Source organism: Struthio camelus, chromosome 7, assembly GCF_040807025.1.
Source record: "Struthio camelus isolate bStrCam1 chromosome 7, bStrCam1.hap1, whole genome shotgun sequence".
NCBI classification, from domain to species: domain Eukaryota; kingdom Metazoa; phylum Chordata; class Aves; order Struthioniformes; family Struthionidae; genus Struthio; species Struthio camelus.
In genome coordinates this window covers 3,248,457-3,266,637 of record NC_090948.1, presented here as the reverse complement: position 1 = coordinate 3,266,637, position 18,181 = coordinate 3,248,457, and the positions used below count along the sequence as shown (strand labels likewise).

Below are 18,181 nucleotides of genomic sequence, written 5' to 3'. Positions count from 1 at the left end.
ACGGGCCGACGAAGCATTCTGTTGAATTTTATGGCAGGCAGAATCTCATCAGAGATTTGTTTTCAGGTTTTTCTGTAGCGATGGCGTATTTTTCACTGGCAACACCAACATCTTAGGTGGGACTTGCCAATCTTTATAGCGTCCTTCCAAGCGTCGTTCAGTTTTTAGTCCTTTACAAGCCATCTCACCAGCGTCTTTAGAAAGACAGTATAACAAATAGTAATTTATTCCCAAGGAGAAGAGGGATATTGACATTAACAGTACTTGCATGTCACTTACTTCAATAATATACGTTGGCACCATAAGGTGGATGACTGGAAAGCCAGGCGCAGGTGCTGTTATCTCTCTGGTTTCACTCTATCTGCTACTAAGAGTTGTCAGGATTGATGGAGTTTTATCGCTTCTGTCTTCCTTGTACGGTGCCAATTTGCCGGTAGTTGACAGGGTGGAAAATCTACCTGTAATTAAGCTGCATGAGGTTCTTATTTGTTGTCTGAAGGAGCTCAATTATTTTATGCATATATCAGTTATTAATGACTAACAAAGCTTATATAAATATTCAGAACTCTAAAATTGTCTGCACTTAAAAAAAGACTCTTTCATATATATTCTTCTTAACCAAGATGTTACTCTGTAAATTGGCTTTCTTGACAGAAAGGTCCTGTTAGTGCATTTTCTTTTAAAAAAATCATTTAAAATGGCTTATTTTAAATGTACCAAATGTCATTTCTGTTGCAGAGATGGGTAAAAAGTTATTTGCAAATAGTTACTTTTTAAAGGCCAGATGTAAAAAAGCATGTAAATTCCATTGAAGCAAATGAAGGATGAGAAAATGTTTAAAATTATGCGCATACTTATAAATCAAGTCCTAAATAGATCGTTTTTGTTCTTTAAATCTTCGTTAGAGTTGGTATTGCTGTCATTACATGTGTTTTATAGTTTAATTATATTTAAAAAAAAAAAAGGCATTCACACTCACAGCATTACTTTTGGTAGACAGATGTCAGCTATGTTGCGTTCTGGAAGGAGTAAGTCCTGTATTTCTTTGCTGCAGCCCTCAAGCCTGGATGACAGACGAGGCAGTCGGCCTCGGTCGATGGTCCGGTCGTTCACGATGCCCTCGTCTTCCCGACCCCTCTCTGTTGCATCAGTGTCTTCCATCTCATCGGATAGCACGCCTTCTAGACCTGGCTCAGACGGGTAAGTGAGAAATAATCATTTAGGCCTTATCTTTGCAAAACATGCTCTAGCTTTTTCGGGTCGCGACCAGGCTGTTCAGGATCTCAATGCCATCACAGTATTAATCGTTCCAGCCTTTACTACTCCTTTTGTGGCAGCATAAGTGTTTGCTTTGTCTCATAAGGAACCATGAGGTTTTTTTGGTTGAGTCATTTTCCAATGTGTTTTATCCCAGATGCACAACTCCACCAACATTTATGTGGCACAGCAGTGTGACTAACTGATGTGGAGTGGGGATGCCATTGTTAAATGACAGCCTGATTTCGACTACTTAAAAAGAAAATATTTGTTTCTCATATAAACTTTTATCTCAGGATATACTGCTAGATTTTATACATATGCGTGTGTGTGCGTGCATATATATGTGTGTGCATATATATTATATGTGTGTGTGTAAATATATACATATATACACACACACACACACATATATATATATGTGTATATATTTTTTTACTGAGATTAACATAATGTCGTTCTTGGTCCTATTTAAAAAAAAAACCCAAACCTCCAAGCATTCGAACAAAAATAAATTACTGTCTTTTAAAGTATTGCAAACGGTATGGTTCAGAACTGATCTTTCACTAAGTGTTTGATGAAACGTGTGTTCAGCCGGTCTTGTAGGGGTAAACAGGTGTAGCTTGCAGAAGGAAGAGATTAGCTAACTGTTCAGTCATTTCTTCTCACTTTTGGTGCCAGAAGAAAAGCTGCTTATGATAAGATTGTACTTCAAGACTTACCCAGATATTTCACACGAGACCTGGGAATACTGTTGCTAAGCCCTGCTCACAGTCGCAGCCCTCAAAAGACAGATAGAAGCTGTTTTCGGTCTGGGGTGTCCGTTCAGCCTCGGAACTTCCTTCTCTCTCTCCTCCCAACCCCAGCATTCCTGTAATCCAAAAACTCAATATTTAACCAAGGTGGCAGTTTTTTTAAAAGTCTCCTGAAGGACTGCTAACTTACAGAGATATACTAGAAACGTTTATGTCCGTTGTGCACCTTCAGAGGGAGTTACTACCTGACTAGAGAGCAAAAGCATTGAGTAAAATTAAGTACAGCACCTAAGGACCAACATGATACTTACCTTGATTACAAACAACCTATGTACCCATTGGGAATGAAGTGCAAACAGAGAGCTATTCAGATCTCATTACGTTACCCTCTACAGCATATACACAGTAAATCATCTTTGTCAAAACACAGGGCAGCAACAATTGTAGGAGGGATGCTAATGTGTTTTGACTAACTCATTGTCTTGCTGGAACTTGGGGATATCTACCATCCTAGGTCAGTGGGCAACTTTATTGTGTCTCAGAAGAAAAATATTTGTGTTCCTCTGGCGTGTCTCATCTTTTATTCTTTCTCTTGCTGCTTCTCTCTTTCTCTTTTCCCTTCATAATCATTGTATGTGTTCTTTCTTCACTGAATGTTGTTCTGTTAATTTTTGCATCTCCATTCCAGCTGTTTTGTAACCTGTGTCACTTAGCAGTTTAGGAGGCTCTCATGAGTCAACTCAATATGAATATGAAAATAAATGATACTCCCAAAGATCACTTTGCAGCTCAGCTCCCGCTCAGAGCCTGGGGCAATATAGTTGTAATAAATATGAGGACATCATAATGAACGAATTTCATCACCAAGAGAACCTGAGAATATGCTCATTTGCATGGCCAGCAGAGCAGGAGGAGAAAAATCATCACATTGAATAACCTAGTGGAGGACCTCTAAAAGCTGGCCAAAGACAGTAAGAATTCTATGGGTGGTCTGTAACTTTTCACTTGGAGGAAGTTAACCCACATACCCATAGTTCATTGGTTTTATGGTCAGTTGTTCATTGCCTCCTTCCAGTTCCCTGCTCTTCTTATGTTACTTCTGAGATTAGAGATGGAGCTAAGAAAAACAATTAAAAACAGATCTGATGGAACATTTTGCCTAGATCACCCTACATATGTTTTATGCTGTCTCCCAGCTTTATAGCTTTTAAACAGTAAAATCTCAAAGCTGACACAGCGTGCGTTTTACAGCTATCCACTCATCAATAAAACTCTAACCTTAAAAAGGGACCTTTGGTTTATTCACTGCTTAAAATGGGGCTGCAGAAGTATCCACGGGAACACTTCGGTCCGAGTTGGGAGAGGGGAAGTCTCAGTACGTCCCTGTGCCATGCCATTTGCCACCTCTTGAAAGTCCTAACGTCCTAAAGTCCTTAAAAAACAACAAAAAAAAAGTACAAGCCTGGCATGCTGACATATGCTAGCCCATTTTTATCACTCATATATTGCATACAAAAAATTGATAATACCAATAATAGTAATGCCTAGAAGAGAAGCAATTAGTCGTTGCCTAAAAGCTGGCAATTCCTCTTGCAGTGTGGATGCAAGGCGGTAGCACATACAGATGACTATCCCTGTACTTCGTCATGCAGCCAGGCAGCCTTCAGACAGCTAAAATACCCAAAGTCAGGAGACCCTCCTTTTGTTGCAGCCTTTGCCGCTATGGCCGTGGGAAAGTCTTTCTTTCTCCCCCTTTCCTCCACCTGCAAAAATGGGATGAGAGGTATTTTGTGGAGCACTCTGATACTGAGAGACCAGAAATACATATAACGGCACAGCTTTAAGATTTTATTTCCCAACTTGTCTGATTTTAGCTTTTGCTTGTGAGGGTAATGACTCAGGACCTGTTGCTGCAGGTACTCTTTTGAATAGGTGTCCATCAAATGAGCTAACTTATGCTGAGAACTAAAAGGTTTTTTAATGTTTCAAACTAAAATATAAAAAAAAAAAAGTCCAGATGTAACACAACATAAATTAGGAATTTTTTCACTGGATGTTGATGCTAATGACAGTGATTAGGATAACTTAATTGCAAACTATCTGAAGAACGAACCCTCCAATACACTGGAGTACAAGATTGTGGCCTAGGCAGGCATGCATCATCATGGCATACTAAATTTTTCCAGTGTTATAAAATAAGCTAGTTTCCTTTGTTTGAGGTTTGCTGGTTTGGTTTGGATTGTAATGTGATAATTTGTGACATCTTCTTAAAACCTGTTAGTGTAATTTTAGCTAGGAGGTTTTTTAGTAGTTTATCATGCAAAGTTGAGTATTAAAATATTTTGGGCCTGGCTAAGAATATTTTTAGCTAGTTAAAAGCAAAATGTCTGTTTACCTTCTATTTAAGCTAGTCATTTAAGAAGGTGAGACAGAAGAGAGGTTTGTTTAACTTGTGGAGTTAAAAATTTAGCTAAAAAAGTGCAAGTGTTATTTAAAATAGTGCTTTCCCTTAAAAAATAAAATCAAAACTCTTAAAACAAAAAAATTCATTACACCCCTAAAGACTCTTTTTTTCTTCATGGCCACAAGAAAAAAAACAGTCATGCAGTGTAAAACTTTCAGTTGGAGGTTATGGTAGAGCTAGATCAGCCTTGCATATGTTCACACACTTGAAGCACGTGCCTGTTTTGCAATTGCTTCAGGTAAGGAGCGTTCCAGATGTGAAAACTCATCCACTCTTTAGAAGTTAACCCTTAGTTATTGCCGATAAAAAACTTAAATGGAAAATCTGTCAGATTTTTCATTCTTGAGTTTCTTCCATGGAAATGTACTGTAATTGGCCGAGTTACAAGCGTTAGAAAGCCTTTTGTGTTGCACATGTCCAATAGAAACTTGCTGCCCCATTGCAGTGTAGTTTCTCAGCTGTTCTTCCTTCTCTGAGAAATAAATACATCCTCTTTCTCCACCAAAGAAAAAGCCATCCAGGAGGAATTTGAGGCCATTTGAAAGAAATACTTAAAGCTGCTGTTAGACATATGGACTGCCTGGCAGGTGGGGGTGATGTTTCTTGGAGGCATTGTGCATGCTGCCTTTGCCCTGCACGGTTAGCTGCCCTGCCGCGTGTAGTGCTGCTTTCCAGCTGCTTCTGCCGGGCTGCCGCAGGATGTATAGTGGGAGCGCTGAATTATACATTTATTTTTATATAAACACATATGGTGATGTAAAAGACAGTTTACTACAGGGCAGGGAAGTAGGTGGTCCTGATCCTTTAGCAATTCTACAGTAAATTTTTTCTGACAATTACGGTTTTTATGAACTTCTGCCCCCCTTTGCTTTCTCATGAATTTTACTAGATTAACAAAGCATCTTTGAACTAAAAGGAGGCATTAGGAGTGTGAAAATGAAGTGTTTTGAAAATAATATTTTACTGATCTAAGCCACAATTATTTTTTTTTAGGTTTGTGCTTGAGCCCCTCCTGCCAAAAAAGATGCATTCTAGGTCTCAAGATAAATTGGACAAGGATGACCTAGATAAAGATAAGAAGGAAAAGAAGAAGGAGAAAAGGAACAGCAAGCATCAAGAAATATTTGATAAAGAATTTAAATCTACAGATATTTCTCTGCAGCAGTCTGAAGCAGTGATCCTTTCAGAAACGGTAACTTTGATAGCCAGTAATGCTTTATTTAACTATGAGTAATGTGCATTCTTTTTAAATAAAATATTGGTTTTTACAGTTAAGTTTATTTTTAAAATAAAAATAACTCCACATGAATACATTATGGTGTTAATATATTTGATAATCAGTAGTTAACAATATACAAAAATAAGGTATATTTTATGAAAATCTACCAAAAGCTATATATGCCTATTCAGTAGAAGGAACAAATGACGTATCTTAAATAAAGTAAACACTGCCATTTTAGCAGTGTCTTGAAGTTATGATTTCCAGTAGATTGTGATGGGTTTTCTCATATTTCAGCCGACTACTGCAAGACACTTTTTGGTGGAAAAGTTATAAGGTCATTTCATGCATGGAAATCATGTGTTCTTGAAAGGCTATTTTGAGCAGAAAATTGTGAGCAGTTCCACTACTGGCTGTGTATAAGGATATTAACTACAGAGTATATCTCTTCTAAGCTCTCTCTTCCTGGCATATATCTAATTCTCTGAAACTGTCCTAAAGGCTTATAGAACTTTAAAAGTTTTATTTCTTAAATTGAAAGCAAGTCCATTTTAAGCTGGAGCAGCAAGTATATGAACTTCTAATTGTAACTGTGGAACCCCTGACTGGATTCCTGTTTTGATGGCAATAGTTTAAAACTTACCCTCAAGAAATAAAGGTAAAGATCTCTTAAAGATTTGCACGTGTACTCACGTAGCGAACTTTTAGCAGAGGCCTTCATTGGTGGCTGTAACATTTACATTGGACTTTTGAAACTCGGCCTCTCTGACCAGTCACTCATGATGAGAGCCCCAGTTCTTGGTTTTAGCTTAGCAAAAACTCGTATAAAATTCTTTGTGTGTTCCGAGATTCACCAAAACTCTTTTGAAGCTGGTGACAGTTCTTCCATTGACATCAGTAAATTTGGAATCAGCCCTGGTGTGCTAAAATGGAGATTCCTCCTGCCAAACCGAGGCAGATGAGCATTGTGGGATGATTTTCAGAGAGAAAATACTTTGTGCATACATTTCTGTATGGCTCTTCCTTTTGGCACAGTGCGTTCAGCTCTGGAGGTATTAGTCAAATTGCAGCAGTCATATTTTGACTGAACCTAAACATTAAAATGCTGAGGTTTGCACTTGCACCTCCCAGATCCCCAAACGTACTAGCAGAGTCTCTAGGAGAGAAGCAGAAGAAATTTGATTTTTGGAGCAGCTAGGACAGTTGGACATGCATGAGTCCGTGGGACTAGATGGGATGCATCCAAAGAGGCTCGGGGAGCTGGCTGATGTCATAGCAAGGTCACTATCGTCTTCAAAAGGTCTTGGAGATCAGAGAAGATTATCAGCTGGGGAAAATGCCAACATTACTTGCACCCGTATTCAAGAAGGACAATCTGGGGAACTGCAGTCCAGTCTGCCTCACCTCACTCCCTGGGATGATTATAGAGCAAATGCTCCTCGAAGCTGTTTCTAAGCACATGAAAGACAAGAAGGTGATTGGAAACAGCCAGCATCAATTTACCAAAGGCAGATTCATTTACTTCTGAACACTTGTCCTCTTAGATCTTTGAAGTAGCAGCATTCACTACCAATTTCTGCTAATGAGACTTCTCTCTGATACCTCGTAGGAGTAGAATTCCTGTATTTATTCTTATTAATTTTAACTCTTCCTTGGCCACGCAGCAAGGATGGTAAAAACAATGTAATCAGAGAAGTGAGCTTGCACACAATATAGCCCATGGAGTTACAGCTTTGACTCATGCCCATTTGACTGCTTTGGAAACATAATGTCTTAATCCAGAAGCCCACATACTGGAGATGCATCTCATTTACTGCAGCAGCGTGAAAGGAAAGCAGTACAGCAGTTCCTGCACCGGTGACCACTGGAGGCAGCGGAGATCTTGCAAGCTGAGGAGGAGGACATGATACCCACCTGCTTACAGTTACTCCAGTTGTGTCTCCTCCTGGATGACAGAAGGCAGAGACTGCTGTCTTCCCTTCAAAACGCGTTCATGTTTGTATTTTGAGGAACGGAAACGGGCTAAGCTCCAACATGTTTTGGCTTGAATTTTCTTCTCTTTCCCCACTCAAGAGCTTTCAGGGCATGACTGGTATGGCCTGGTTAGATAGAGAAGGGAGAAATTAAATGCAAGAATACACACTTTGTTTCTCACGGTTACTTTGAGCTGATGGGAGAGCTTCTTGAAATCTGCAGAGCACTAGTATGAAAAGGATTTTGCTGGTAAAGAAAACTCTCCCCTTTCAATATTGCAAAGTACTTGGTGAGCGCCAAAATGACAAGTCAATTTTTAATGCGTGATGTTAATGTGATTGATTTCCTGTAATGTGTAAAACGGAAAAAAACGCTCAGTAAGGATTAGTTTGAGAGTCATTATATAAATCTCATTGTTTTCAGGAAATTTAGAACTATAATGATGGGTAGTTTAAAGATAAAGTTTGACTTGTCTTAAAATTGTTGTGTTACGGAGTGGTATGTCCCTATCATCTTCTGAGCTTGAATGGAGAAAATTTGCCATGAAAAAAAGACAATGATGATGAAAAGGAATAAAAATAGTAAGGATTTATTTTTTCCAAAAAAGTTGGAGTCAAGATTTGTCTAGAAATGAAGATTAAAATAAACATATAAAGGGCTTTTAAAGTGAGATGTTAGTAATAATCTGCTATTAGTTACTAGATTCTTTCTGTTGAGAAGTTTCAAACTCATTGTAGCATCACCAATTCAATTACAATATTTGAGTTAATCTGTGAAATTTCTAACCGATCTTTAGCTCTGACTTCTAATATGTTTGGGGTTTTTATTGCAGAAATGCTTTTCCTTAGTACTGAGACAAAGAGTTTATAAGCACCTTCAAGAAAATGAGTAAAAGAATAACAAATTTGTCAACAAAAAACTCGTGTCACACTCTTGCTGCTTCTTACTGACAGAGAAACAAGTTCTGCGGGTAGGAATGGAGCAGGAGACGCTCTGTCTGCTCACTTCAGTGCGCCTTTTGGCGTTGCCACGCATGACACTGTCATGGGCAAGACTGGACAATGTAGTCTAGCCTAAAGCGATGCTGACGGATACATAGCAGCCTGGAAAAACTGCGCTCAGTATGTCATGGGCAAGAGAGTATTTTCTCCATCTAAAATAGTCTATGAGCGGAAGCACAAAGCGTGACCAGCCTCTAATGGGTGGCTCTGTCTCATGCCTATCTGTTGGAGGATTCGACACATGTCACTGCTGTTTCACCTGGGCATCACCACAATTTACAACCCGCCCACACCAGTTGTAGCTGGCAAGTAGCAGGCAGGAGCTGGAGAGTTCAAAAGCCCACCCGCACGCACATATTACCCGTTGCCTCTCAGCATTCCCAATCTCAATTATTCTTCTCCTGCCACAAGCAGGCAGCTGTCTGTGGTTTGCTCTCAGAATGGAGGGATGCATCGATAACCTGCATGAACCGTGAATCTCTTCTGAGTCCTGCATTGCTCCCTACTGAATGATTTGTGCAAAGGAATTGAAAGCACGCTCTCTGAATTTGCAGGCAACATCAAGTGAGAGGTGCAGCAAGCATGTTAGGCAGCAGTTATCCCGACCTCTGCAGAAATAGTGACTGTATCCTGATATGATGCAGTTTAATGAAACGGGAATTTCCACCACTGTGATAGATTTTCTCATGTAGGAACTTTTTCTTACAATTCAATGAATCTTCATGGAAGAACATGAGAAGATTACAAAACTGCAGAATTATTTCACGGAGATTTTGTTTTCTTAAAAATCTAGCATTCAGAGGCTGTGTTGTGTAGTTTTGTAGGTTAAATACTTTTTTCCCCCAAATTTCACTATATTCATATGAATCTTTTAACTGTTCAAATCCAGACCCAAATTACAGAGATCTTGTACTGCTTTGGTCTTATCAGAAGATGAATTAAACACTTTGGTATGTGAAGATCATCAGTAGTGTCTGTAGTTTGCTAGAGACATACCTCTTCTTTTAAGTATCTAATAAACTTCTTTAATGTAAATTCTCATAGTTAATTCTTTCACTCTGTGAGCAGATAACAAACCTAATACTGAGGCCAGGTAGTTAACAGGCAACTCAAAAGCTTATGTTAGAAATCAGAATAATAGGCTCTATATTTTATTGATTTAATGACATCTAACACCACTCACTATTGATCCTGCTTTCATTAGACTAAAAAAAAATTAGCAGTGCATTCGCTATGGATTAGCAGTTTCCTAAGATCTGAGTAACTAGAGCTCATACTCTCTAGCAAAACTGTAATTTATGTGAACTTTTTAGAAGGGGACCAACCTTATCAGTATTAAAATTTATTTGAAATAAACAGCCATAGACCAGATTAACTTGTGAATTTGCTTTTATGTTTGATTCTAGTTGTGGGTTTTTCTCCTGATTCTGGAATTCCAGGTTTCCCTGCCAGTTAGTGCATTCTTCTTTGTTGCTTCTTTGTAATTATATACCTCTGAGAAAGCAATTACAGCGCTTACCCATTTCACTAAAAATCTGTTGTAAAAGACCTTGCAAGAAGAAGGGGTCTCTGGGACTTGAATTTTAGTATTAAGCAAACTTCTGAAAGGTTTACCCAAAGTCTTTATTCTCTTTCATGAGATGTTACGTACTTAATGATCATTTCTGTTAGGTTTCAGAGACACAGCCCATAAAGCAAACCCATCCTTTAGGGTTTCTTTTCTGGAAATGTGAGGTAGCATTCATTCTGAATTTCTCCTTCTCAAAGTACTTTTCAAAAAATATTGTGAAGAGACAAAATTATTCAAAAAGCATGAATTGCTGCTGGCAGTTTCCATTTTGTCCTACCACGGTACCTTGGCTCTACTGCCCATCTCAGCTTCAGGCTTCTGCTCCATTTTCTCTGATGTCTTGAAAATGAACGTTTCCTTTTGTCCTTGTGATTACTGGAAATACAGGCACCAGCGGATGGGTAAGAAACAGCAGAGCTCAGAATTAAAGTCAATAAAAGCAGTCACCTTAACAAAAGTATTAGTTGCCCATCAGATTACAAGTAGCATTTCAGACTTTCTGATGGAAAATTAAAATGGATTTTGGAGCTGCCCGAGCAAGACAATAGCCGTATTTCAGTGGATTAAGCACAAGCGCAGAAATGCAGCATCGAGGAAGTGTTTTTGGAAGGATAACTTCTTCCTCAGAAGAGACTTGGAGCATGCAAACAATTGGAGAGAGAATTTTTAAACAGGGAGTAGAGCCCTGTGAGAAGAAAGGAGAGATTTTTGAATGCCGAGCAGTCTTGTGTGAGGGTATAGACTTACTTAGCTCTCATAGGCTTTAAGCAAATGTTTTGGGAATTGGCTCGTCGCTTCAGAAAAATATGCTAGGCTTAAGGAAGGTCTCTGCATTAAGTCTCATTATTATTCCTGAGAAGAAGGGAAAACCATTTGGAGCTGTGAGACACTATGTTAAATGGAAAGTATTGTATGCTGTCATTGTCCTGTTACGGTTTAGGAAGTTGTGGGAAGTGCAGCAATTGCAAGTTCGGCTGTGCAGTAGTAACACGTATCGCTTTGCTGCGTAACCTCGACGAGCTGTCATCATACAGCCAGTATCTGCTTATGCTCTGTGCCGTGCTGTAGCGAGGCGATTATGATTTTCATTGCTTTTTTCCATACACAGATCAGCCCGCTGAGACCACAGAGACCAAAGAGCCAAGTCATAAACGTCATTTCAAGCGAAAGGCGTTTTTCCGTGTCTCCTTCCCCGCCCAGCTCTCAAGTTACACCACCTCCAATAACTCCGCGGACAAAACTTTCTTTCAGCTTACAGTCCAGTAAGTTTTTGTTTCCTTTACTTTAATTAAGTTCCAGTGGAAAGATATTGTTCCTTAGTATTATGTTACTATTAATGATAACTTCATCTTTCTGCAAGTCCCTCGTACATGAATCTTTTTATAGTGCTCACTCGTGCAGCCATATTTCTGCAAAGAGGTTACAACTTTATGACCTGAATAACTATTTTAGGCAATGAATTAGTGTAAAGATCAAATTTTTCATTAATATTTTTGCCCATAAATTCTCACCGTCTTGATTTTTAGCTCTTTCATTTAGTCTGTGTGCCATCAACCATGTGATGTGACTTGCAGACACAAGAATTTACCTCTCAGTGTTAACACTTCTTGCATTTGTTAACTAACAAAAAATATGTCAACGTGTTACAAAAGCAAGCAAAATTGTTGCATTGACAAAGAGTTCCTTTTCAGATAATCAATAATAATTATGTATTTAATAGCTGTCAAAAATTAGTGTTATACTTGGATCTACAGGGCATTTGGATCATAAAGATTAAAAAAGACTTCCAATGTAATTACATCTTAAAAGAACTTTTGTTTGCTCTGTAGTGAATGCAAGCAGAGAATAAAATCTAAAATAGTCTTTTAGAACTATTTTTGTTTGACACTCTGATGTCTGCCACTCAGTTTTTTTGTGAAAATACTGTATCTTTGCTTCAGTCTTTAGGAAACCCTATCACAGAACTAAGTGTGATGCGACACTTACTTCTTTTACAGCGCTGTTTTCCAAAAACTAACTTTCAGTGTTGTCGGTTGTTGACGCTTGGCACAAAAAAAAAAAAGGGATATTTTCAGAATGTGTACCCAACTTCTCATACAGCAGACAAGAGTTACATGTTAGTAAAGAGGAGTATAGATGGTCAGTTTTAAGAAAAAATATTAGTCAATTTCCCTTTTTTAATTTGCTTTTTTGATATTTAAACCTTTTCTGTAAATAATCAGTGTTTTGGAAAGTTCACATCATAGCAAATAGCAAATACTTGTGCTCTGAGCTGCAATGGGTTTGTTCTACAAATCTGTAGCAAGAGAATTGTCCTCTAAAAGGCATGTGGCTTTGTTGTAACTGCTTCAAATTGTTGATTACTAAGCTAATGGGGAAGAGGATAACCAAGTGCAAATCAATGCAGCATTTCCTTTGCATAGTCAGACACCCTAAACAATCATCTTGATAGGTGTGAACTCTCTCCTTTCTTTCCAGTTTTGATATCCAAAAACTACCAGCATAGTAAAAACTGAAAATACAGAGAAAATGAACTATTTGTATTCCTGCAAAGAATATTCTCTAAATGAGATTATTTCTTCTTATATTTATTAAAACCAACTTGATCTCTTTGTTAAAAAAAAATCTGAAACTATCATGTATTACATAAAACTCATAAAACATATGGATTTTATGTAATATAAACTTGCTCGTTGAAAAATAATATGGGACTTTTCCGTAATTGTTTGAAGAATTCTAACGCTAAAATTTCTAGGAATTCCAAGGTTACTGCAGTGCAAAAGCAGGCGACACGCAGTTGTGGGTTGCTGAGCAATGCTGCTTGCTTGTTAGCAATGCAGGAGAATGGAGTGTAAAATTTGATCATTAGATTAAGATGAAAAAAGTCATCTAGTTAGTGTATAAATTGAGTGGATGGAAAAATTCTGCGCACATTTACAGGGTTTCAGTGCTATCTTGTAGAGGAGTCAGGTTCTGAAGATGCCGTCTACAGGCTCAGCTCGGGCCTTGGGAACTGCAGAAAATGAGAGCTGTGACCAGAACGGAGGAGCATAGGGAAGAGGAGGAGAAGCCGATCAGAGACAGCTCTTGCGCGGAGAGCTGGTGGCCCTCCAGGGTGTCGCAGACATTACAGTGGAGTTGTCTCCACAAGCTGTTTCCTCTCTAACTCGCACGGAAACCTTGCTCATATATCTTTTCATGGATCTTCCAAATGTCAACCTCAGATATGCAGGATCAGCATTAGGAAGAGGAAAACAAAGAGCAAACTGTTTGTGTTCTCAAAAAATAACAACTTTTTTTTAATGAGAAATCCCTACACACTTTTTTCTGACCAAAAATGAAGATGAAGTTAATCTGATGGTTGTTTCCAAAGATCTCCCAGTGTTCTCCTAAATTGCATATAAATAAATAAGTAAATATAACATATGTGGTCCTAGATGAACCTTGACGCATGCAGCATTTATGCCAAGGACCCATTTTCCATGATGTTTATGCTCTTAAATGCCTGTAATACTTAAACATACAGGATGCCTGGGAAATTCCTACAAAATTAACAAGGAAGTTCACTTGCAGCATTAATACTTAGTACTAACTGGGTAGCATTGCTTTCAAATTACATATTTTAATAATTTAGGCTTAGCAGAAGTAGAGTTTGATGGAGATATCCATTTGAAAATATTATGAATACTGCAGCATTTGGGGAACGGAGAAACTCTCTGTATAAAAAAGAAAGGATGACAAGCAGAAGGGATGGAAGAGGTGATGAGAGATTCAGGGATTGCTAGAAAAAATAGGAAGTATCAAAGAAAGGGCCCATGAAACCGTTCAGGTCCTGGAGGACAAATGACACTTCTCAACTTGATGCAGGAAAAGCCACTGAAAGTTTGAAAGCCCAGGATGGAAAAGATTATTGTTCCCAATGTGGGGAAAGTTTGAGTGAAAGGAATAAGGTTGAAATTACAGTTTTCAGTGACAAATCAATACAGCTGCCTTACAGTTAAATTGTGTTAGTCAGAGCCCTTTTTAGAGAACAATGAAAGGACACATTGTGTAAGATATCGATAGCATCCCTGCAATAAAAGTATCTGCATAAACAAGTCCTCCACTTGTTTCACAAATCACCACCCCGGTAAAATAAAAATAACATTTTTTTCATTCTCTGAATGGAAACAGTAGCCCTAATTTGTCAAAAATAAATTAAGTTTCTTATCTCGTAGAGCTCATAGTGGATTTTGCATGTGTTGGAATGACTGAATTACCCTGAAATGCACCATGGTTAGATTTCAACACAAAACCCTATGTATCGCTCAAGCTTTACTAAGTTGAGCTTTATTGTCCCTCAGACTATTCCCCTCCATAGCACATACCTGTTAGGATTTATCTTCTACAAGAAAGGAACGTTTTACCCAGCCAATAGTAATAAAAAATGTTTCTACCATCTCTTGCATGATTTTATTTACCTACACAACTGACGATGACTGCTCATTTATTATAGTTATCTGGAGTTTGAAAATTTTTGAGAGAGAAATGTAGTTTATTATAGGTTTTCATTTGTGTTTTGTTTACAGAAAGCTTTCTGCTAGTTTACTGTAGAAAGGTAAATAAAGCTTAGCTCGATTATATTCTCTGTGTGCACTTACCACAACTTTTGTTGTTTATTAATGTACAACATGTAAAAGCAGATCTCACAGTTGAGAAAATTATATTTGCTTTATATGAGCCATGAATGTTTCTGAGTGAAACCTGAAGGAAGCAAAATCTTCCTTTTCTGTTAAAAAGAGAGAGTTCTTTCAAGTGTTTTAGGGTATATCCTAAAACTTAGCCCGCCTTGACACACCAGGACCTACTTTCCAGTCGTTGGGGGGTTCGTTCACTTGTACTTCTTTACTCCAAAATCCTTCATTAGATGAACTGCAGCTAATTATAGAGGCGATGAAGAGAGGACAAAGATAGTTCATGTGCAGCATCATCGAAGTCTCCGTGCCGTAAGAATCAGCATAGTCCGGATCTTTGGGAATTGGGTTACTCAGAGCGTTAAACAAATGTTCCTTTTTACAGATTTGGAGCTGAATGGTATGTCTAGTTCAGAAATTGCGGACATCCCTCCTCCTCTGCCTCTCAAAGGAAGCATGGCAGATTATGGGAATCTCATGGAAAGCCAAGACTTGATTAGCCCTACAACATCTCCCCCTGCACATCAAAGGGTGAGTCCCAGAGATGATGATCATTTTCTGCAGTTTTATTTGCTTTTGTACTTTTAACGACCCGCAGCCAGACATAATCCTGCTGGTGGAGAAGTCAGAGGATCCACAGATTTCTGCAATTGCAAAAAAGTGTCAGGAGCACGAAGGAACAGCATTGCTCATCCTAACTGACACAAAGGCGGGTTAGATTCATTCTCGTGGAGGAGATGAAGCAAAATGCTGTTAGATATGTTGGTAAGGGAGCTTAAACTGACAGGGTTTAGTCCCAGCAGCAAATTAGTTTTTATATACTTTTAATCCTGTTTCAGGAAAGGAAATAAAATAAGTACCTGACATCTTTTCTTTTTGGAGCTTTGGTTTGTAGGCATGCAACTGCCACTTGTTTCCTAGAGGCAAACACACATGCCCCTTTGGAGCAAAAGGACTTGGAAATGCTGTTCATCAGGAACGTGATTTTTTTGCTTTATGGAGAGAATACACTTTTTCAACTTTGTTTTCCTGCATCCTGGAAGCTTTTAAAAACAATTTGATTTTTAAAAAATGGCGCTTTTGAGAAGTGCTCTCAGTTTTCCTTTTGGAGAAGAACATGTTTAAAGAGGTTTTCTTTGACTTTAAAATGTATAACTGTGGCCAAGGTGTTACTTTGTGAAAAGCTTCTCAGCAGTAGTGATTGTTTTCTGTTTGCAGAAGTATCTTCCCGGATTTTTCTAAAGTTCTTCATTCAGATTAAATTCTGTTGATTAATTTACTTTTCAGTAAATTTTCATGGTTAGAGAAAGCATTTCTAATCTCAGCAGAAAGAGAGTCCAGGCAAGAATTTAATCTTACTATGTGAATAGTTGTGTTTAGCACAATCCGCATAACGGTAAACAAACCCACCTCTTCCCAGGTTTGAAGTTGTAACTATTTCTGCTGTTGCGCCAATTTAATGATGTCAGGCGAAAGGGAAAAAACGGGTATTGAAGTGACTTTAGGAATTGAGCTCTGTTATTCACAACACAGTGATTTACTCATTATGTGCATATATAGAAAACTTTCCCGTTCCTGTGGTCCCTTCAGTAGTGCTGCCCTGGAGCTGGATGGCTTTAATGAACTTTTTCATTAAAATTTTTTGTGAACTCTTTTCCTCTCTGTTTTCCAGCCGAGCATACCAAGCTCTTGCAGTGACAGGACCCTGTATGTGTCACTGGCCTCTCTGTCAGGGGGCCGTTTAGCCTGAATACAGGCCCCTGAGTAGAAAATTGCAGAATGTACAGGAAGACTGCCAGGATTTTTGTCTAAGGAATCAATTTCCATGAAGGAACTTGAGAAATGCAAATTAGGTTTCAAATTCTTTCAACTCCTCAACTCCTTTGTGAGCTGCAGGATAGCAAATTAATTTTGTATGATATACTATTAGTTTTAGGTCATGGTAGTAGCTCAGGATTGCAAACTTGAATTCAATTCTCAAATAAGAAGTGTTAAACAAGGATATGGTAACCTATGTGGAAAGGCACAAAATCCACATTGCGAGGTTGCTTTTCTGTTCCCTGCAAGGCTATTTGAAGGTATTTTCTGTTCAGTGGGCAAATGCTGGATAACTGCTGTACTGTTTGCAAATGCCATCATGCCGTGGCGGTTAAAGTGCAGATCTGAAGAAGAGCCAGGTTCTGGCCTCAGTCTCACTGCTGTTTTAAGCCTGACCTTGTGCAGTTCCTATACCTGTCAGGAACATGGATTTCCTTATCCTTAAATGGAAGATGGTAAAAACAGTAGTATGATCTGAATTTTTGCAAAGTTGTGTTTATTTATTTATGTAGTAACGATAGAAATTGGCCCGGTTGTTTAACATCCAGTCTCGAAGGAGCTCAGTGTTTGACCATACCTTAGAAATGTAGTCAAATACAAGTTACATCTGCTTAGGTAAGTGTGTAAAATTTTCTTCAGCATCTGTATTTTTATAACCTTTCGAAGAATAGGGAATATAGTTAAGAAATCTGAAAGGTAGATCTAGAACAGATTTTTCACAAAGCGTCAGGTATTAGTCTTATACCAGTCGTTCTGCACATTCATTTCATTAAGCTTATAGGAAAAACGTTTTCAAGAACATAAAGCAAATGAGTAGTGCTGGGCATGAAAGGTCAAATGGGCATATTCTTGTTATTGCTATAAATAAATCCCAACGGACAGTTTTTCATGCCTTTTTTCATGCTGAAATAACTACAGTTTATAATTATCTGCCTAGATTTTTTTAAGTTTGTATCAATAAAGAACAATAATTGAAAAATACTATGGATAATCTTATCTTAGTAGCTCTTGCTACTAAGAAAGATCTCCTTGCATTAAAAGTTATTACCTGGTTCAGTATGGTTTGCCTTTCAGTAAGTTATTAAAAAAATGTAGAGAACAGCAAAGCCTGCCTTGATAAATGCATCAAGGAATGCTCAATGCTTTGACTCAAACTGCAGGCAATAATGTCATATAGTGCTTGAGACTGTAATCTTTGATTATTTGGACTCCACCATTAGCTTAGTCTACTTAAGTCTTTTATCCTAGTAATCATCTAATTACAAGTTTCTGGTTGTCCTCTTATTCATTGTTAACTATGATACCCTTATATATGTTTTCTTGCACTGTATGACTTGTTCTGCTAAAAATGTTCTTAATAATATATGGGAACATAAAAAAAAAGAAGTCTATGACTCCTGCAAGGATTATTATTACATCAAGGGATTCCTTTAGGCACTTCTGGTTCTTT

General features: G+C 38.2%; 1 protein-coding gene across 2 annotated transcripts in view; it reads left to right on the top strand.

The window, feature by feature from the left end:
• The window catches only part of DOCK1 (dedicator of cytokinesis 1), a 321,007-nt gene that overhangs the window by 294,813 nt on the left and 8,013 nt on the right, over positions 1–18,181 (top strand). For both annotated transcript variants that reach the window (XM_068951448.1, XM_068951446.1), the window contains exons 48-51: positions 1,055–1,200; positions 5,470–5,668; positions 11,349–11,502; positions 15,299–15,444. In XM_068951448.1, the coding sequence (XP_068807549.1) occupies positions 1,055–1,200; positions 5,470–5,668; positions 11,349–11,502; positions 15,299–15,444 (645 nt within the window). The remainder of the gene's footprint in view (positions 1–1,054; positions 1,201–5,469; positions 5,669–11,348; positions 11,503–15,298; positions 15,445–18,181) is intronic.